Below are 22,545 nucleotides of genomic sequence, written 5' to 3'. Positions count from 1 at the left end.
CAGACCCGGGCAGTCGGATGACCTGGGACAGGGAATGTAAGCACTTCAAAATCAAGTCTAAACCAAAGTTGCATGGACGTAAGGACAGGCTGAATGATGTAGCTTTGGGCTGCGTAACTTGAAAGGACAGACCTTTGTTCCCTACCCTAGCTAGGTCTTGTATACATTCCCTGTGATTTTGATGGCCAGCAGTTACCTGGAATGCTATGCTCCATCGTGGTTGAGGAGGCAAACCCTGTGTAATATGGCAGGTCATTTGGGGTTCTCCATTAAGTGGAAGTACAGTGTTAACTTGTGCTGTCAAGCAAGCATTAGTGTCCCCAGAATCTATTCTTGCCGTGTCTCTGTGGTCTACTTTGTTTTCTTTGTGATAGCAGTGCTGCTGGTACAAGGGTATCACAACACATGATTTTAGAAACAAGCCTTTCCTTAGCCAGCAGTAATAGTAGCTGAAGGTGCTGCTGCTTGCGTGAGTGTTGGGAGGACCGCTCCCTTTCTGCCAACTCCATCTGGCCTAAGGGGCGGGGCCTGCACTCATCGCCACAGCATAAGAGGTCTGGGAGAGGCCTCCGGGACACGACTGCTGGTGCTGCTGCTTGCGTGAGTGTTGGGAGGACCGCTCCCTTTCTGCCAACTCCATCTGGCCTAGGGGGCGGGGCCTGCATTCATCGCCACAGCATAAGAGGCCTGGGAGAGGCCTCCGGGACACGACTGCTGGTGCTGCTGCTTGCGTGAGTGTTGGGAGGACCGCTCCCTTTCTGCCAACTCCATCTGGCCTAAGGGGCGGGGCCTGCACTCATCGCCACAGCATAAGAGGTCTGGGAGAGGCCTCCGGGACAAGACTGCTGGTGCTGCTGCTTGCGTGAGTGTTGGGAGGACCGCTCCCTTTCTGCCAACTCCATCTGGCCTAAGGGGCGGGGCCTGCACTCATCGCCACAGCATAAGAGGTCTGGGAGAGGCCTCCGGGACAAGACTGCTGGTGCTGCTGCTTGCGTGAGTGTTGGGAGGACCGCTCCCTTTCTGCCAACTCCATCTGGCCTAAGGGGCGGGGCCTGCACTCATCGCCACAGCATAAGAGGCCTGGGAGAGGCCTCCGGGACACGACTGCTGTTGCTGCTTTGTGAGTGCCGGGAAGACCGCTCCCTCTCCTGCCAACTCCATCCGGCCTAGGGGGCGAGGCCTGCACTACCATCACGGTTTAGAGGACAGAGCAGCTACCGGCAGCAATGGACAAAATAGTTTTAAATGTTTTAATTGCTTTAATTTGCAGCACCTTAAATGGGGGTTGTTGTTTTTTATAATATTATATTATTTCATTATCTGCTGCAAATGTTAAAGATGTTTTTATATATTTTAAGGTGTTTTAAAGGTGCTTTTATTGTTTACTTTGTTGTACCACCGTGAATGGTGGTTTTTATTTATGTATTTTTGTTTGTTCCATTTTGTTTTTTTTGTTTTTTGGGGGGGTTGGACACTGAGTGGGGCGGGGATTGGTTTTGTTTGGGTATAATTGTTTTGGTTGTTTTGTTTTCTATTTGTAAATGGAGGTTAGTATGAGGCTTGGGATTGCGACCGTGGAGGGGCGAGGGAGGTATGGCGGTGGGGGCAGATGTTATAGGCGAAGGGGATCGAGATATGGATATGCTCGTACCCCTTCCAATCTGCGCCCCATCCCGAGAGACGAGGGTAGGGTGAGCAAGGATTACTCACCTCCTTCACTGGTGTTGTGCAATGCCAGGTCTATAGGCAACAAAACTGCTACCCTGCGAGATTTCTTTATCTCGCAGGGAGTTGACCTGGCTTGTGTGACGGAGACCTGGGTGCGCGAAGGGGTAACTGTTACCTTACGAGAGATGGCGCCCCCGGGTTTCTCCGTCCTCCACCAGTCACGGACTGTGGGCCGGGGGGGAGGGGTGGCAGTATTAATCCGGGAAGATTGTTCTTTCAGGGCTCTACCATCGCCATCGATCCCCGGCATTGAATGTGTTGGCCTAGTGTGGGGCTCCGAGGAGAGCTTGGCTGTCTGGCTGGTGTACCGGCCACCTAGCGCACCAGCAGCCACCCTGTCAGGCCTGCTGGAGGCGGTGGCCGGCTGGGCCTTGGAGTTCCCTAACCTACTGGTATTGGGAGACTTCAACTTCCACGCTGATGCCACTCCCTCCTCACAGGCTCTGGACCTGGTGTCTTCCATGGCGACACTAGGGCTCTCCCAGTTTGTATCGGGCCCCACACATCAAGCAGGCCACACGCTGGATTTGATCTTTGGCGCCGGTATAGATGTGATCATGTCTCCTTCGATGAAGGTGCCATGGTCTGATCACTACGCTCTGAAAGCCAGGATTGACTTTCCACCCCCACCCTGCTTAGGTGGCGAGCCGATTTGGGCTCGCCCGCGGAGGCTGATGGACCCGGATAGATTCCGTCAAGCCTTGCGGGACCATGCTCCCCCTGGCGACTCATTGACTGAGCTTGTTGAGGGCTGGAATACCCAGCTCCTGGCAGCCATCGATGAGATCGCACCTAAGCGCCCTCTGCGACCCCGCAGAAACCGGGCTCCCTGGTTTACCGAGGAGCTTCGGAAAATGAAGCGGGACCTCAGACGGCTAGAGCGAGTATGGCGGGGTGCCCGTGACGGAGCCTCAAGAACATCTTATAGGGTTTTTATGAAAACCTATGAGATGGCAGTGAAGGCTGCTAAGAAGTCTTACTTCTCGGCCTCCATTGCATCCGCTAGCTCTCGCCCGGCGCAATTATTTAGTATAATTCGGTCTTTAACGTCCCTTGAAGGACAGCCAAATTTAAATAACAATCTGACACACAGCTGTGAGGCATTTGCGAGCTTTTTTGCGGAGAAGGTCCTGTTGCTCCGCCATGACCTCCCTGCCAATTTGGATACAATAAAGGAACTGGAGGCCCCTCGACTGTCCTCGGGTCCAGTATTGGACCACTTTGACCGGATATCTCCAGCCGATGTGGACAGATTCCTCCAAGCTGGAAAGCCCACCACCTGTCCTCTGGACCCGTGCCCATCATGGCTGATTAGAGCGTGTCCAGACGAGGTGCGGGGCCCCCTGGGGGATATCATCAATTTGTCCCTTGGCACCGGGATATTCCCAGGGGAACTGAAGGAGGCGGTGGTGCGTCCGCTCTTAAAGAAAACATCATTAGATCCCTCAGATCTATCCAATTACCGCCCGGTCTCGAATCTTCCATTCCTGGGTAAGGTGATTGAGAGAGCGGTTGCTGAACAGCTTGGTAGGTTTCTGGATGAAACATCTGCTCTGGACCCATTCCAGTCCGGCTTCCGCGCTGGTCATGGGACCGAGACGGCTCTGGTCGCCCTAACAGATGATCTCCGCAGACAGCTGGATCGAGGCGGGTCGGGGCTGCTGATTCTTTTAGATCTGTCAGCAGCCTTTGACATGGTCGATCACGAACTCCTGGACCACCGCCTTGCCGACGTGGGGATCCAGGGCACAGTCCTTCAATGGCTGCGCTCGTTTCTCTCTGGTCGGGGACAGAGGGTGGCGCTTGGGGGGGAATTGTCATCACGCCACTCCTTGGTGTGTGGAGTGCCTCAGGGTGCAATTCTCTCCCCGATGCTTTTTAACATCTTTATGCGCCCCCTCGCCCAGCTTGTCCGGAGTTTTGGGCTGGGTTGCCATCAGTATGCTGATGACACCCAACTCTATCTGTTGATGGATGGCCATCCTGACTCGGCCCCAGACACACTGACCAGATGTCTGGAAGCTGTGGCTGGATGGTTACGTGGGAGCCGGTTGAAGTTAAATCCTTCGAAGACAGAGGTCCTCTGGCTGGGGCGGGACGATATGGGATCGAGGGGGCAACTCCCATCTCTTGCGGGGGTGCAATTAGTGCCAGCACCGTCCGTTAAGAGTTTGGGTGTAATCTTCGATACCTCCCTCTCTATGGAGTCGCAGATTACAGCTATAACAAAGGCGGCATTTTTTCATCTCCGCCAAGCTAAGCAGTTAGCCCCTTATCTCTCTCGTCCTGACCTAGCCACTGTGATCCATGCGACGGTCACCTCCAGACTGGATTATTGTAACTCGCTCTACGTGGGGCTGCCCTTGAGACTGACCCAGAAACTCCAGCGGGTGCAGAATGCCGCGGCGAGACTCCTTATGGGGTCTTCGCTGCGAGAGCACATTCATCCGGTATTATACCAGCTGCACTGGCTCCCGGTGGAGTACAGGATCAGGTTTAAGGTGCTGGTTTTAACCTTTAAAGCCCTATACGGCCTAGGACCCTCGTACCTACGGGACCGCCTCTCCTGGTATGCCCCACAGAGAAACCTACGGTCTGCAAATAATAACATCCTCAAGGTCCCAGGCCTCAGAGAGGTTAGGCTGGCCTCAACTAGAGCCAGGGCCTTCTCGGCTGCAGCTCCAAACTGGTGGAATGCTCTGTCAAAAGAGACTAGGGCCCTGCGGGACCTGACATCTTTCCGCAGGGCCTGCAAGACAGAGTTGTTCCGCCAGGCCTTTGGTCAGGGCGCAGCCTGACTCCCTCCTCTGGCAACCTGCACATAATTCTACTTAATTGGTTGCCATCAATTTGATTTAATTAATTTTTATAATGAAATATTTTTAGATTGTGTGATTATTTGATTGATTATTTTATTGTTGTTAGCCGCCCTGAGCCCGGCTTTGGCTGGGGAGGGCGGGATATAAATAAAATTTATTATTATTATTATTATTATTATTAAGGTGAAGCTCTCGCTGGCAGCCCCATTGAGTTCAGTGAGAAAGTAAATAAAGGAAGTACTCAACTCTTCCATCAAATCAATGGCATTTAAAAATGCTCAGTCCCAGGCAGGGCTTTTTGCAGCTGGAACTCACTGGAACTCAGTTCTGGCACCTCTCTGGTGCCTCCAAAAGAATAATGGAAACTAGTTTGTTAAGGGTTTCAGAGAATTGAAGCTGTGAGGGGCAGAAAACTACTGTCCCTGTGATTTTTTGAGGGCAATAATGTGCTTTAAACATGAATTGGATGTGATTTATAAATGTATGGTGTGGATCTGCCTTAATAGTCCCAAACTAATATATTCCACTATGCAACTTTATCATCACTTTCTGCTAAGAAGGAGAAGAAACCTTAAAAGATCTGTACCTAGGAGCAGTTCTGTTTACAAAATACAGTACAAAGCTGTATGAAACACAAAATGCAAAAGTGTGGGGTGGGAATGTGAGCTTTCACAAACAGGGGATAGAAAATGTAAAGTTATGACACAAAAGGCTGAATGTTATTTATCACAGGCAGGGAGGGCACATCCTGTTTCACTGATGCCCTGCCACTGCCACTTTCTCCCCTCCTTTACCCAGATTGTGCAACCGAGCCTGTGAAGCCTTATGACCAAGTGATACTAACCTAAGGTTACCAGATGTCCCCATTTCCCGGGGACAGTCCCCGGATTTACAAATCAGTCCCCATACAAAATCCATTGAAGTTAAATAGTGTCCCTGGATTCATTGAAAAAAATCTGGTAACCTTGTGCTAACTGCTGGCAGTCATCTCCAAGGTTCCTACTACACCTTTTCATGGTTCCTCATCTTAAAAACCAAATTTGGGTGGGCTGCCCTCAAACCGGGATACTGCCCAACAGAGGACCGTCCTTCAAAACAGAGGACTGTCCTCTATAAAAGTAGGACACAAGGCTAGCCACTTCCTGCTTGATATAGGCCTAATTTGCCGGTATGTGAAATAAGGGCAAATCCATGACCTGATGGTTTTCAACTGACTGTTGAAATCTCTCAGATTATATGCCGGCAATATTTAATGAAGCTAGCAGCTTCCTCCGGAGCAGGCAGCAGAAACAAATAATATAGTAATTTGAAATTCCCTTGAAGTGCATGGCCTGAAGAGGACAACCGACATCTGCTCTCAAGAGGGAAGCAATCCGGTGCGTAAAATTAAAATAAAAGCATCAGAGACGAATGGATCAGGGCTGCAGGGATTTACAGTATTGCCAATCATATTTCGTAGGCTACAGCATTTTACACACTAACTCGGTATAATAATAATAATACCCTCCAAGTGCCCCTATTTTCCAGGAACAGTCCCGGATTTACTGAAAACGTCCCTGTTTCTGATTTGATTGCGAAATGTCCCGCTTTTCCTTAGGATGTCCCTGTTTGCACTGGAGGGCATGGTCTCGATATCAACATTATGGCAACAACGATGAGGTAGAAGGACATGTTAGGATCTTTGGAGGAGGGGGGAGCCCGTTGTGCCAAACGCAGAAGGGTGGAGAAGGAAGCAACCCTCCTCTCCCCGCTACACTCGGGGTAAATGGAGACAGGGCGATCCGCCATTCTCCTTCCGACCTTCCTTTGGGAAGGAAGCCTCCGCGCGCCGCCGGCTGGCCAATGGCAGGATCCCGCCTCGCCCCTGCGTGCCCTGCATCTGAACCGCAAGGCCTTCCCCTCGCTAGTCGTCTGCGGCGGAGGGGGGGGGGCTACCGAACGGGGGAGCCAATCACGATCCAGAAGTGTGCAAATCCCCCCCAACACACGCACACATGCGCGCGCTTCTCCTTCGCTCTCCGGACGAGGCGGGCGGTCGCTAGTGGCAGCGGGTGGAGGCCGCCGCTTGCGCCCCCAGGAAGGCTCCTCCGAGAGCGCCCAGGCTGCCGCCGCTGCTGCTGCTGCCGCCGCTGCTCGTTGGGGCCGCCGCGGATCGGGGACATTTCGTAAGGCACCGCCGGAGGAGGACGCGAGATCTGCGCTTGTGCAGCGGCGGTGGCAGTCATAGCAGCAGCAGCGGCAGCAGTAGCGAGCGAGCAATAGCGGCAGCCGCGTCTTCGTCGCTTCCCTTCGGCGGCCCGCAGAAGGGACATCATGCCGAAAAGAAAGGTGCGTGGAGGTCGCCTCCAGGTCTGAGTTAGAGGGAGGCAGGGCGAGGGGAAAGAAATGCACAATAAAAAGAAAACGCAGCCTTTGGCAACGCGCGGCATTTGCGTGGTTCCGGGAGGCCGCGCGGGTCGTGCACGACTTCAGCGTTGCTGCTGTTGTTGTTGCTGGAAGCGCCTGTTGCAAGAGGCGGCTTGTCGGGAGATCTCTATAGTGTGACATGTGCGTGTGGCCTTCGACGTCTTGCACGTTTTAATGGCGTGTGTTTGTGTATGATACAACCAGCAGCGTGGGCTCCTCGCTCCGTCCTTATCTAGTTGTCCCCGGAGCTGCTTTTGCAGCCACAACTCTTGCGCGCTGGCTGGCGCAACGTCGTGGCTGCAGCGCTGCCGCCGCTCCTTTCTCCGCCGGGGAAGAGTTGGCTGCTGACAAACTCCGAGCGGGAGGCTGTGCAAACTGCCTCTGTGTGTTGTTATTGTGTGTGTGTGTGCATCTCCCCCTTCCGGGACCTGCGCCCCTGCCTTGCGCCTGCCTCTTGTCTCCCTTGCAGCCTTGATGATGGTGGTGGCGCCAAGGTAACATGGAGAGACGGGGAGGGGGCAGACCAGAAAAGCCATATTTAGACCAAACGACACCCTTCTCCTCGCCTCCCGTGACAGACCCCGTATGTACCAACTCCCGTGTCAATCAGGACAGGAGGCGGCATCGACGGCCTTGGGCAGCACAGGCTGCCGGGGATCTACTCGCATACGAAGGCGGCAATAACAACGGAGAGTTTCCAAAGAGCACCCAGGGAGAGCGCTCTGGACGGCGTGGAGGAGCTCGGCACCCTCGGGGACGGGAGCCGAGAGGGAGGCCTCTCCGCCGATGCGCCGCTTGGCCTCGGAGAGTTTCCCACCTCCGCTGCCCATTCCTCGTTTCCATCTCCTGCAGCTGTTGGGGAATTCCTGCGCCCCCTGCACTGCACTCCCCTCCCTCCCCAAATTCAGATCTCGTGCCTCCCCCTGTACGCTTGGATTTGGTGGTATGTTCCTTCCCTATCTCTCGATGCGCTTGTTTCTGGCAGGGAGTTGTTTTTGCATTTCACCCAGAAGCCAGCAAGGCAGGGCTGCAATGGTCAGAGGCAGTTCTTTTTCCTCCTGGGGGTACTCAAGGGTACCCCCGCCCCCCAAAAGTTAAATGTTAAAAGTGTGGCACTTACTGTAACAACTTCATGGTGAGTACCATGGTGAGTACTCTTTTTAAAAAAGAGCGTGAAGATTTATTGTTTCCCCCAAAATGGTGCCCTGAAGAAATTTGGGGCTGGGAACTTCACGGGATAAATGCTGAGGAGTTTGCAAGTCTATAAATCCAACATAAGCATGTGTAACCAAAACAACAACAAAATAGTCAAGGGATAGGGAATCTGTGGCACTCCTGATACTGCAATTCCCATCACCTTGACCATTGGCCATGCCAGCTGGTTCTGATGGGAGTTGGAGTCTGCAGTGCCACAAAAGAGCGGCTTTCTCTACATAGAAATGGAATTTCTACAGAGGTTCTGTAGAAGTTAATATCTGAATAAAAGGTACCAATGGCTTTCTAAGGTCAGCAAGTTGTTTAAAACATTGAAATAAAACATGCTGTGTGGTTTTGACAAGAGGAAGAATAAATCCAAACTTGACAAAGTAAAACCAATACACCTGGCTTCGGGCGCCTTTTCGTGTATCTTAACAGCTTGTGTCCTTTCCTTCTCAACCCCCTCTTTTGATCTCACTCTGTAATACAGTTGTACCTTGGAATCCGTTCCGGAAGTCCGTTCAGCTTCCAAAATGTTCGGAAACCCAAGGCACAGCTTCCAATTGGCTGCAGGAAGCTCCTGCAGCCAATCAGAAGCCACGGAAGCTGCGTCGGACGTTTGGGTTCCAAAGAATGTTCGCAAACCGGAACACTAACTTCCAGGTTTGCGGCGTTCAGGAGCCACAACGTTCGACTCGCAAGGCGTTCGACTTCCGAGGTACGACTGTAAAGAATGCAGATAACCATATTATCAAGAGAAGTATGAAACTCTAGAGCCAGGGATTTCAACTCAAATGGTATTTAGATATATTTTGAAGTTTTAGCCATCAGTGAACTGGAAGAATCAAACACAAAGTATTTGTGCAGAAAGAAACCTATCAATTACTGAACTGTAATACAGTGAAGGGTCAGCGCTCTAAGCTCTTCCAGTTAGGCTTTCACATGTCTGCTGCCGTACTGAAAATACTGAATTAGCACTAAGTAAACCAGAGTTTTAGTATGGGATTCATAGCCCAATACTGCACTAGAACATTTGTTTCCCCCCAAACCCTTTCATATATAATGCTCAGAACAAATGTGCCATCACCAAGACTGGAAGAGGCCAACCTTTTAAGGTTTAAAGGTAAAGGTAAAGGGACCCCTGACCATTAGGTCCAGTTGAGACCAACTCTGGGGTTGCGGCGCTCATCTCGCTTTATTGGCCGAGGGAGCCGGCGTACAGCTTCCGGGTCATGTAGCCAGCATGACTAAGCCGCTTCTGGTGAACCAGAGCAGCAAACGGAAACGCTGTTTACTTTCCCGCAGGAGCAGTACCTATTTATCTACTTGCACTTTGACATGCTTTTGAACTGCTAGGTTGGCAGGAGCAGCAACTGAGCAACAGGAGCTCACGCCATCACAGGGATTTGAACCGCCGACCTTCTGATCAGCAAGTCCTAGGCTCTGTGGTTTAACCCACAACGCCACCCAGGTCCCTGCAGGTCTGGTTAGGTGACAGTAAATGCAAATGCAGCTTTAAGTCAGACAGTGACCTGGTTTGTACATAATACTAAGCTGTGTTTTGGACAGACAGTGAGCTAACTATGAGTTGTTCTAGAGAAAAACAAGCTATGGCTTGTTTCTCCAAAGTTTGCTCTGATTTCCACCAGCTCTTGCTTCATGCTCTTGTAGTTTAGTGATTATCTGGGGAAGGCTCGTCAAGCAAACCATAGTTAAGGAAGGGTGCTTGGTTTGCATATAATGCCAAGCCATGGTTAAAAGAAATGGATGTTTGTGTAAGCCCAGCAACAGACCATGGCTTCAGATCAGCATTATCAGCAAGCCACTGGTTTTAGATGCTCTATGGTTCTTTAAACTCAGCTCCACCCATTGTTACAGCTTTTAATGATTTGTTGTTACACCATTTTCTTTTAAAAACATTAACCCCCTCAGTCATTGTAATGTTATCTTTAAATAAGAGGTTGGCAGAGGGAAGGTTTCACTAATAAAGCAAGCACATTGAATTGTTTTTAGGGTTTTCAACCTGAAAATATCAGCTCCTGATGTAATATTGGATCTTTACAGTGAACAGAGCAATCCCGTTTTGCATGTATGGGAACCAGTAGCTCTCCAGATGTTGTTGAACTGATCACTGGCCATGCTTGTTGGCACTGATCTGAGTTGGAATCTGCAGGTTTCCCCTATCTGCTGTACAACAGTTACATTGAGGGGGCAAGCCCTGATTCCCAACCACTCACCCACTAGTTTACTTTCTGTCTTTGTCCAGCCAACTCTCTGACTACACTCTCTTGGAGTTACATCCTGAAGCCAGTTGAAGCCAGATCAAATTATTATAGAATCATAGAATCATGTGAGTAAGCGGATCCCCATCTACCACTTAAAAACAAACAAACATGTTATTGTAAATATAGAAAAAGCATTCATGATGCTATACTCATTCATCGTACTATAAATAACAAATAAAGACGAGGTTATTCTAAACCAGAGGAAATAGTGAAAACAGATTTCAAACCTTCAGATTTTTCATTCCAGAAAGATTAAAAACCACACACGTTCTCTGTTGGGCAGCATCTAGGATGGAGGAGTTCCTGATGGGGAAATAAAGAATTGGGTGTCACTAGAATTGCAACTTGCATGTGCATGTAAAATGCAACTTAGACTACATGCACACTGTAGTTTACTTTCCTCCTTGTGCCTTCTTACTACTAGTTTGGGAAGTAGCTTGCACATGGCTTTAGCCACAAACTGTATCTATCTTGGTGTTTGTACTGCCTTTTGATGGGTTCTCCCCCAAACCAGCTTTGATCTGAATAGAGAAAAAGAACAACCTAGCTGCATTATAAGCTGGTAGGTAATGTGTGCACAGCCTTGTTTAGTGAACAGTATGCACACCCTCCAACGTTTCTCTGATGAAAATAGGAACGTCCTATTCCATAATGATTTTACTGTTTATACCCCACACATCTTACTGGTCTGCCCCAGCCACTCTGGGCAGCTTCCAACATATATAAAAACACAACAGAACATTAAACATTTTAAAAACTGCCCTATACAGGATTGCCTTCAGACGGCTTAGGGGGTCGGATAATTCCATACACTCCAACATTTCTCCAACGAAACTAGGGACATCCTAAGGAAAAGTGGGACATTCCAGGGTCAAATCAGGAACTGGGATGGCTTCTCTAAATCAGGGACATCCCTGAAAAATAGAGACACTTGGAGGGTCTGCAATATGAAACCAGTGGCTGAAAAAGGACTGTGGCCCTGCTTCTTTGTATTCACAGCAGAGCAGCAGGGCACACATGTATGTAACATGCACAACTAGGCCGCAGTTGTAAAATACATTCCCAAGACAGTAAGTTCCATCTGCAACACCTACTTCTCTGAATAAGGAAATTTAGGCTGGAAGTATGTCAGGGATTACCGTCTAGCCCCACAATCCTAAGTGAAAATGCTTTGAAATAAAACCTATTGAATTTAACGAGAGATTTCAAAGTAAGGCCTATTGAAAGCAATAAAGCTTCTAAGTCATTATAATTAGGCATGGGAGTTCAGACCTGCTAACTATATGGTGAATTTCCCTTTTTTAACCAACATCTCCTGAAGTTTTATTGTTGTTTTTAATTACGTTTTATGGGTATTTATGGACTGTTTTTATTATATTTTGTATGTTGTAATCTGCCTAGAAATTCAGTATTAAAGTGCAGGCTGTAAATACCTAAATCAAACAAATAAGTATCAGCTTCTCGATGGGGCACACTCGGTTTTGAACTGAGCACCTGCTCTTCCACTTTGAAAGCAGACCTCTTCACTTTCGTTTATTTCATAAAATTTATATACCCCTTGGTTGTAAAAAGAAACCTCAGAGAGGTTTACAAAAAGAATAAAACAATGAAATTATCAGTAAAAATAATTAAAAACAATTAGTTTAAGCATTCAAATGATAATTAAAATCTGCACAAGCTAACAACACATTAAAACACATAGAAACATTCTACATATCTGGGTAGGATTGTTTAACCAAAAATGTTTTTAACAGCCACCCAAAAAGAGTACAGTGGTACCTCGGGTTAAGTACTTAATTTGTTCCGGAGGTCCGTTCTTAACCTGAAACTGTTCTTAACCTGAAGCACCACTTTAGCTAATGGGGCCTCCTGCTGCCGCTGTGCCGCCAGAGCACGATTTCTGTTCTTATCCTGAAGCAAAGTTCTTAACCTGAAGCACTATTTCTGGATTAGCGGAGTCTGTAACCTGAAGCGTATGTAACCTGAAGCGTATGTAACCTGAGGTACCACTGTACAGTGAAGGCGCCTGACTGATGTCAATAGGCAGGGAGTTCCAAAGTTTGAGTGTTTCCGCACTGAAAGTTTGAATTCTTACAAATGCAGAACAAGTATTATGAGGCACCTATAACAGCACCAGCTCTGCAGATTGAAGCGGTTGTGTGGGCATTCTCGCCTCCACTGAGGTACTTTATTGGTGATATTGCTGTTGACAAACGGTAAATTGCCTGATAGCTGAGCTTGTTAGGGCTAGATCAAAAAAAGAGCACTTATGTAAAACAAATTGATCAGATGGGGAGCCAGAGATTAATATAAGTCAAAGTGGAATGTCACTAAAGCTGCGTGACTTCTGAAGCCCAACTCCCTGCTGCTTTACAAAATAAATAAGTAAAATGTATTAAAAATATTCACGACCTGGTATTCCGCTATACACCTCAAGATGTTCTGTACTCTGCCACATTGGAAATCACCTTTCCAGAGTCAGCTCCTAAGTGTGCTGCTTGTTTTGTAATCCAGTTAAGCAGTGCTATCATAACTTACACCTCTGCCATTGAATATCCAGCGGTTTTGCATCCACCTACCCCTGGGCAGTCCTTAAAGACCTGCCAAAAATGGTGGGACGTTTGCTTTTTAAAAAGAAAAAAAAAGACCACAATTCTAATGGTAGTGTTTAAACTTTATAGACATGGAAGCAAAAGTAAAAGATAAAGCGGCGTGTGCCTACTCAGGAGCTTCAGATATGCTTTCACAAAAACTCGTTTGCCGTACTGTGTTCAGTTGTAACCTCTGGTATGTCGCCTCATGTTCTGTGCTACTCTCTGCAAGGAAACCAGTGTGTAGGTAGCCTTGGCCCAGGAAGCGAAAGCATACTACCTTCATATCCTGCTCTGTACTAAATCTGCTGGTTTGTAATGACAGGTACCTGTCAAGGCTGTGCAGGCCAATAAATCAATACAGAAATCTTCAGCTTTTTGCCAGGTACAGCAAACAATAATGTTCGCTAGATAGCAGTTCCCAATTTAAAATAAGCAAGTGTCCATAATCCATATATACACACAGGTTTTTTTTAAAAAAGAAAGGATGAATCAGAGAAGAGATTGCAAGAATGAGTAAGAATGTTAGACTCAAATGGATCAATTTCGTTGATAAGCTCTGTACTCCCAGAACAGTTTGTACAAATGTAAAAGAAGACTGTTGGTAGTTGAAATATCCTATGATTTACATTCTTATTCTTGGACCACAATTTAGTTACCCAGGACTGAATTGCATGGGGTTGGATCCAGGCTAAAGTTATTTGAACCTGGTTCTTGTTAAAATCAATGGGATTTGAGTTAAATTCTGACTAATGACTGAGTAAATTCAGTGGAACCCAAGCTTAACTAACTTTGTCTGAACCTATTGATTACAGTGAAACTTTTGAAGCATGTTCTGAGGATCTAGGTTGTGAGGCTGAGATCTGAAGCTGCACTTTATTTGAAAATCAACAGTATGTAATTGCTCTGTTCATTAAAATGGTGCCTCTTTATTAATCAGGGCAGCAGAAGTTTTTAATGCAAGTGTTGGTAAAAACTGCATTAGCAAACACCATCTTAAAAGAGGCATTCTCTCTTTTCACACATACAAGAGGAATGCCTTCTTTTAAATGATGCCAGCTATTGCATGTGTGTGCATTATCTAAAAACAAAGAAAATGTGCCTCTGCCTTGTTTCAGAAATACAGTGGTACCTCGGGTTAAGTACTTAATTTGTTCCGGAGGTCCGTTCTTAACCTGAAACTGTTCTTAACCTGAAGCACCACTTTTGCTAATGGGGCCTCCCGCTGCTGCCGCGCCACCGGAGCACGATTTCTGTTCTCATCCTGAAGCAAAGTTCTTAACCCGAGGTACTATTTCTGGGTTAGTGGAGTCTGTAATCTGAAGCGTATGTAACCCGAGGTACCACTGTACTAGGTTGGATTCAGGTAGAGGCGAGCAGACAGAGGTGTTGTTTTGTGAATTGTTGTACAAGCACATTGTGAAATGTCAACACACCTCTGGTTTTTAGTCGTCTTTTTCTCGCAAAAGGATCTTGGACTAAACATGAAAAAGCCATGTGTGGAGAAGCCCTTTGGTCCCGTCTAACTTAATGTTTTTACCTATATGCACATTTAACTGGTAGAGATATTAATCAATTAAACACATACAACTTATGATTAAAAATATTTAACTGGGTTGCAGCTCTAATTTAAATATATTGTTTGTCTAACAGAAGATGCAGCAAACCAAATGCATATATTTTGATAAAGAGCAAACACTTTGATCACTGTCTAGAAACTCAGGACAAGCATTTGAGGCCCTTTTGTGCCTGTAAGTCTGAGTTTGGGAATCTATGGTTATGCTACAACTTCCATGCTGGTTGGTGTTGATGGGAATTGGGAGTCCAACAATATCTGGAGGGCTACACAGGTTGTCTTTCCCTGCTGTAAATAGACCTTGGAGGCTGGGTATTGAGTGGTGTACTGCTGGTTGTTGTGCACAAGTTATACCTGCTTCAAATTTATTTATATTATGTTATATTTTATTTATTATTTTCATAGCCCACATTTCCTCCCAAGGAGCTTAAGGCAGCATACAGCAGCAACCCTGTGAGATAGAATCATAGAATTGTAGATTGGAATACTACTACTACTAATTTATTATTTATACCCCGCCCATCTGGCTGGGTTTCCCCAGCCATTTTGGGTGGCTCCCAATAGAATATTAAAACCATGATAAATACACCAAACATTAAAAACTTCCCTAAATAGGGCTGCCTTCAGATGTTTTCTAAAAGTCAAGTAGTTGTTTATTTCTCTGGAAAGGGTCTTGGGGTCATCTATACCAAGCCCCTGCAGGCCGAGAGTGAGTGACTGGCCCAAGCTTACCCAATGAACTTCATGACCATGTGGGGCATTTGAAACTTGTTCTCCCAGGTCCTAGTTCAACACTACACTATGTTGGCTCTCAGAGTTGGCTCGGTTGGTAGAGCTTGAGAGTCGTGAGTTTGAGCCCCCCTATGGACAAAGATTCCTCGAGCTCCCTTCCAACTTTGCTATTCTATGATTCTGAGCTTCAAAAGTGTTGGTCCTGTGTCCATTACTGGATCTCTTGAATTTACCAGGCTAGATTCCAAGGGCAAAGACGGATCAGGAAGGGATCAGGTACAGTGCAGAGGAGGCATAGGGGTTTCTTCTGTGTCCTGCAATCAATTGTGTGTGAGGGTGTGTGCGCTCTTTTTTAATAATAATTTTTATTAGGCTTTCGAGAATTAATATAAAAGCAGTGGAAGTTATCCGCAGGATAAAGTACAGTACAGTGGTACTTCGGGTTACATATGCTTCAGGTTACAGACTCCGCTAACCCAGAAATAGTACCTCGGTTTAAGAACTTTGCTTCAGGATGAGAACAGAAATCGTGCGGCAGCAGCAGGAGGCCCCATTAGCTAAAGTGGTGCTTCAGATTAAGAACAGTTTCAGGTTAAGAACGGACCTCCAGAACGAATTAAGTTCTTAACCTGAGGTACCACTGTACACTGATACAGTTGCAGTACACTTTTATACTTCACAAATAAACAAATATTAACAAATAAACAAACTAATTGAAACAAAACTAAATCCTCCTCGCTCCCCTCAGTAGGTTTTTTTTTGTTGTTGTTCTCTGTTCTTTTGATGAATAATTCATGGAGTAATTTTGAATAGATAATTTTGGCCGTAGAAATACAGCAAAGATTTAAAGGGTTGTTGTTGTTTTTTTGTGTGTGTGTGTTTTAAACACAGTTTAAAACTGTGTTTTACAGTTTTTTAAAACTGTGTATGGCTACAATCCATATCCTACTGAAGAGCAAGCTCCATTGAGGTTAATGGGACTGTCTTCTAACTAATAAACTAATAACTAGGATCAGCCTGTATATCAGGATTGGGAAGATGCTTGAAATTCATAGGGTTGCATCCAAACAAATCCTTTGTGTGCACAGAGTGAATTCTGCAAATGGAATTTCCATTTACTTTCTTTCCCCCGGTGTGCTCCCAAATCTGCCTAGGGTTCCCCCCCAACTCTCTAGAGTAGATTTTGGGGTGGGGAAAGAGATGGAGGGGTAGTTCAGTTTTGCTCACAGAAGTGATTTGGTGCAAGCAGCGATTTATCTCAATAAAAACCATAGTGTCAGGTTTTTAGCTTAGTGTTGATGTGCCTGGAGGTTCTTGTTTTTTAGCCCGGTGTGTATGAACCCGCATGTGTTTTGATGTCTTCAAGTCATGTGGCTATGTCACCATGATCCAAAAATTTCCTGCAGCTGTTGGAGCTCTGCCTCAAACGTGGAGTTTCCACATCCAGAAATGTTGCCCAGTTTATTTTAGCGAAGGCTGTCAATTGCACATACATTCCTTTGTGTGACACACACACAGATAGATAGATTGTATTGACGCAAACAAGAAGTTTGGCTCACGTTGCCCACTGTTTTTCTGCTCTTGGACTCTTCAAGGCCAAGGCCTCACTTTATTGAACTCTGTGGGCCTTGCTTCTGAGTCAGTTTGCGTAAGATGGGACTGGCAGTGTATTAAGCATTAGTTCCTAGTTCATTCTCATTTCAGGAAAGTGTCACTTCATGATGTTGACATTACCCTCTTAAGGATTAGAAAATTATCATTCTGCTTCCAGTGCATATTTTTAGAATTTAAATCTTCTCTGTGAAGGAGTGAAACTGTTTCAGCCATTTTGTGTGCTTTGTTCTTGATTGTAAAATGGTTTCTTTTAGTTAGTTTGCTCTTTGCAGGAGGGTCAAATTTTCAGCCCTAGAATAGGAAAATTAAGAGTGAAATGAAACAGTAAAATAAAAAGAGGGGGTCAGGAAAGAAAGCAAAGAAATGGTGGGAGCGAGAAACCCACAGAGAACTCGGCTGCCCTTCTGATTGGCCAAGACATTGGAATAGGGAGCGGAAATAATGTATATAAGTAAAGCTGATAAGTACTGTTTGACCTTTGTTTGAAGAAACGAGAAAGCTACAATCAGAGAAAAGAAGCCAGGATGGAGAGGAGGGATGCAGTAAACCTAGAATCCAGAAGCTGAACTGAGAGAACTAATGACTTGAATAAGGAAACAATATAAACTAGGTTTATCTGGATGTGTTTTCCTCTTTTATATTTCAGGAGTGGCTCACCTAGTGGGCAGAGCTGCAGCAGTCGCCTCCCGGCATTGGTGTCAGGTTTGGGGCCCTGCTCAACCTGGCAAGCCACTCCTGGCCTTTTTTTAAATTTGCTCTTTTGGTTAACAGTTCAAACTGTTACCATAAACCGGCTCACTTTATGTGTGGCCTTACTATTCACCCCATGCCTCCTGGCCAGGCCATGCTACCCAGAGAAATGGCTAGGCCACTAAATAAATGGTAGAGGTGAACATCCTGTTATGTGGAAGCAACCAGGGAATAAGGTATCTTCTTGGCGATAGTGTTCAGGACCAAGGAAGAAAGGGCTGGATTAGCGGGTTTTCTCACTTACCTGCTTCTTACGGTGCAGGGCAGGCTGCGGTCCATGGCTTCATACTCATATTTTCTTCTCTTAAATTTTATTACATATTTAATGGAAGCGTCTATATAGCTGCACATTTTATTACGGTATGCACATTTAGTATGAAGATGCAGGTTGCAACTCAAAACTCTCAAACTACACTGGTACCTCGGTTTAAGAACAGCCCTTTTACGAACTATTCGGTTTACAAACTCCGCAAAACTGGAAGTAGTGTCCCGGTTTGTGAACTTTAGCTTGGTCTAAGAACGAAATCCGAACGGTGGAAGGGCACCAGTGGTGGGAGGCCTCATTAGGTTTGGTTTAGGAACGGATTTCCAGAATGGATTAAGTTCATAAACCGAGGTTCCACTATACTAGAATAAGGTACAAATACAAAAGGTGGTAGTCTAGAGAGGTGCTTTGGCCTACATATGCTCTAAAGGACTTTGAGAAGAAATTAAGTGCCAATCATTCATGCCAGAGAAGAAGCGCTTATCTGGGAAACATTTGTACTGACTAAGGGTGGAATCCTTGTGTTGGCTGGCCTTTCCAGCATGGCCACATCTTCTGCTCCTAGTGTCCTCAGCCGAAGGGGCAGGGCACTGATCTGATCAGGTCTGATGCTGTCACATGATGGCAGTGAGACCAGCTTGGCAGCCAGCAGATCCACAGCTGGTTCAGCCCCACCCTGAGAATGCCCCTTTTTTTTACGCATCCCATTGGCTCTCACCAATGGATCTCCTGCCCACCTGCACCTTCGGCAGGTGGAAGTGGGAGATTGGCAGTGATGGAGTGACATGGGAGCCACGTTCAGCCAGGGGAGGACGTGGCCACAACTAGCTTTTTAGCTAAATCAAGATCTGGGTGTTTCAAAACAGACCAATGATATGGGGGAGAAAACTTTCCATTCCAGTCCCTTATTTTTCCACCGAAAGAAATCTATTTCAAGAAGATTATTTGTTCCATCAACAGTTAGTAGCAATGGCAATATTGTGTAAGCTCTAAAAATGTAACTGATGATTTTCTGGATATTTTTCTTAGGTAGTGTGTTAGAGAGCACATAACATGCTTTATTGATTTTTAGATAGAGGTACAAACAAGTGCATATACAAAACCAAACTCAAATTCATAGTGCAAATTTGCCTAATTGGCTGTGCAGGTCAGATTAGCACCAAACCTAAAATTGTTAAAATTGCTAAAATGGAATGGAAGCATATCCTGTTGTTTACATATTGCACTTAAGCTACATTTAAGTGTGCATTCTTTATTCTTGAATCAAATACTACTTACTGTTTATATACCTGCTGCTTGGAGAGAGTTATTTTTTTTAATCCTTCCCCAAAATAAATCAAACATGTTAAAGCAGATCACACTGTAAATATTTAGGGTGTATCAGAAAAAAAACATCCAGTTCAAATCACAGGATATGGTAAAGGCTGCTGTTTAAATTTTAAATGTGAAAATTTTATTGAGCCCATGCAAGCATGTAGTTTTTATACATCGAAAAAGAGGGCTTGTATTAATGCTTATTAGGTAATTGATGAAAGATGCATTCCATACCTATATACAATATACATACATTGAATATTTCAGAATCTATGGAATGCTAGTAGTTTTTCTATTTTAATACTTTTTAAAACCTTCCTGATGTTTAAAAGTCACACAGTAGCATTGTTATTTGTAATTTTCATGGGTTGTTTTAGGAAGAATGTCCATAATAAGTAAAAAGCTGGTTGAGTTTGCCTAGGCTTTCTGTGATTGTAGAATTTTTATGTTCCATGGAGAGCAATAGTCAGTATATCAACAACTAGTGAGATTCCCATTGGTTTTTTGAAATACAGAGTATTGTGGTAGTGCTTTTGATCTATCATCCCACTCTGAAAACTGAATGTGTGGTTTGAGAAAACTCCTGGTTTCTTTAAAAAAAATGCTTTATTTGCCATGCCCAGAGGTGCTAGTCAAAATTCTGGGGCGAACATTTAAACAATCCCCACCCCATAATATACATATATTAAATACATATGTAATTCTGATGCCTACTTTAGAAGGTTAGAATAAATTTATGGACTTGTTAAAGGTATTTCATAGGCTAGATAGAAGCCCTATTCACATGTTACTCTGTCATTAGGAGAAATCTCCACTACCTGTGTTAGACCGTCTGTCTGTCTGTTTTTGTGAAGTGTAGTGCTTAGGAAATAATTCCCTAGAAATGCAGACCAATGTAGGTCCAGGATTTTTAATTGCGCACAACAACTCAGAAATCTTTATGAAAACGTCCAATTTTTCATGTTTCAGATGGTGGGGAAATCTGTTTGCTAATACTCTACTACTACATACCGTATTTTTCGCTCTATAACACGCACCCAACCATAACACGCACGTAGTTTTTAGAGGAGGAAAATCCGTAGGCATGCCACCCATAGGCATTCCCTCCATAACACGCACAGACATTTCCCCTTACTTTCTAGGAGGAAAAAAGTGAGTGTTATGGTGCAAAAAATACGGTAAATAACTTTTGAAAAAGCAGATACAAGTAATCACAGCTTCAACAAAATGAGGACAACATACTGTACCGAGTTTACAAAATATATTTGGTCAGAATATACATTAAGGCTGCCATTTTGATCCCGCTTCTCTAGGAGTGAGCCCCAGGGAACTTACTTCTGAGTAGGCGTGCCTTGGATAGCATTATAAGAGGCAATTTCATTTTGTAGTTAAAAGGGAACAAAAGGAGGAAAGGAAAACTAGACACATGCTTAGAACTGTAGGAGCCAGAAGTCCAAAATATTCTTTCAGCTCTGTTGTGTCTTTCTCTGTGTTGGAGAGGATGAGAGCAGCCATGCCAATTGTATTTTAAAAATCATTTTTTCACACCTACAATTGCTGAGCTCTTGGCCTGGTTTGGGAATATTTTTCCCCTTCAGTCAGCAGTAATGGTAATTGAAGCAGTTAATAAGGCAAGGCTTATCAATACATTTTGTCTCGTCACTGGCTCATAGCAACACTGCATTTAAATTCAGGAGATTCTGCAAAAGAATAATTTACAATTAGATAAGAGTGTCTTAGAGAATCCAATTTCACCCTTCACCTCCTTCCACTCATGCCCCTCAACTTTTGGCATTTACACCAAATGTTTGCCACAATACAATATTCACCACAGCTTAGGATGAAGCTTTTATTATTACTAAAGCTTTTTATTAACATGCATTTTGGAGCACAAATCTCCTAACTTGCACTCTCTCTCTCTCTCTATTACTAAGTTATTAACCTTGAAGAAATTGGGCATTAATTCTATACAAGGGGCTTTTGCACATTTTGTTTCTTTTGCGGTTTCCATCAAGAGTAATATATTAATACAGTAGATCTTTAAACAGTTTAAACTGTTACAGTCTATATATCATTACAGCCTATATAGCAGAACTTTTTTTTAAGGAAATCTTTTTTCTTGAAGTGTTTGTTCTTACCCTTATGGTCACAAGACTGCAGCCTAAATTTTCGTTCCTTTGCATACTTACTTGGAAGTATTTTGTGTAAAGTTTAGAGTTGTTTGTATGATGGCATCTGTAGAATAATGTATTATTAACATTGGCTCAAGAGAGCCAGTGTGGTATAGTGTTGGGATGTGAAATTAAGATGTGAAACTTCTCGAACAGTGATCTTGGCCCCTTCATAGGATTCTTGTGTGGATGAACTATATGCTACCTTAAGTTCCTTTGTGGAAGTCTGAGATTTAGACTACTGGCTGATTTGGAACGTCAAGGAATCAGTGTGATTGCTTGTAAAATAAAGATGGCAGAAGCTGTGAACAGCTAAGTTCACCCTCCGCCCTAGTCAGTGCAAACATAGCAGTAACTGATCACATCTGCCCTATTTACTGGTGTGGCTGATCGGAGACCATTTTTGAGGGAAAGCACACAGGATACTTACCATGGGACAGGATAATATCCCAGGCACTTTTTCTAAACAGTTGAATAATAATATGATGCTGGTGCCTGTGAATTAATTTCAGTTTTGTTTTCCCTGCCTGCTGAGCAGCTGACATCTAATAATCTAAAATAATTCCAGATCTGGGACTCAGTAGAGTTCCTTCTTCTCTCTCTCTCTTGTTAAGGTTTTGCCTCTGAAATTTCATTTTATCCATCGAAACCTTTAAACAAACCAGAACACACTGGTAAATTCTAAAAATGTAGGTGTCAGAGCTGCTTCAAGATCCTAGCTCACAGGGCCACAAGAAGAGATAACTACAAGAGCCAAGACCAAGCAACAACAACAGCAACAGCTGCAGCTGCAACAAGCAAAGAAAAGAGGTTCAATCTCAGGCGTAACAGCCGGACTAGCTGGAACAACAGGACAGGACAAAGGAGTAGCCGTTTCTATGGAAGCTGTGACAGAAGCTTTGCTTAAGATAAACCAGACTCTGGAGTCTTTGACAAAACAGACTTCAGAGAACACACAAAAATTAACAGAAATATCAACAAGATTAAACCAGAATACAGAATCTATAAACAAATTGGTCGAGGAAAACGCCACCACGCGTCAAATTGCCGAAGAGGCCAAAGCCACAGCTGGAGAGACGCAGGAGAAATTAGAGCCA

At 45.1% G+C, this 22,545-nt stretch overlaps 1 protein-coding gene and 1 long non-coding RNA gene across 6 annotated transcripts in view; one reads left to right on the top strand and one right to left on the bottom strand.

Annotated features, from left to right (window-relative positions):
* The first annotated feature begins 6,524 nt into the window (after window positions 1–6,524).
* Window positions 6,525–22,545, top strand: part of HMGN3 (high mobility group nucleosomal binding domain 3) — a 34,067-nt gene continuing 18,046 nt past the window's right edge. For 2 of the 5 annotated variants that reach the window (XM_081187392.1, XM_081187391.1), the window contains exon 1: window positions 17,836–17,874. In XM_081187392.1, coding sequence (XP_081043518.1) covers window positions 17,851–17,874 — 24 coding nt within the window. In that variant the 5' untranslated portion in view covers window positions 17,836–17,850. Of the gene's footprint in view, window positions 6,876–17,723; window positions 17,875–22,545 lie in introns of those variants that run through there. The other 3 variants (XM_081187389.1, XM_081187390.1, XM_081187388.1) reach the window with 3 other exon arrangements.
* Window positions 16,238–17,686, bottom strand: LOC308583447. The gene is made up of 2 exons (XR_014006226.1): window positions 17,606–17,686; window positions 16,238–17,239 (listed from the first exon to the last, which is right to left on the bottom strand). It is a non-coding gene; the product is annotated as an uncharacterized lncRNA (long non-coding RNA).

Source organism: Podarcis bocagei (assembly GCF_964188305.1).
Source record: "Podarcis bocagei genome assembly, chromosome: 3".
Taxonomy (NCBI): domain Eukaryota; kingdom Metazoa; phylum Chordata; class Lepidosauria; order Squamata; family Lacertidae; genus Podarcis; species Podarcis bocagei.
Note: the sequence above shows the minus strand (reverse complement) of the source record. Positions and strands in the feature narration are given on the sequence as shown.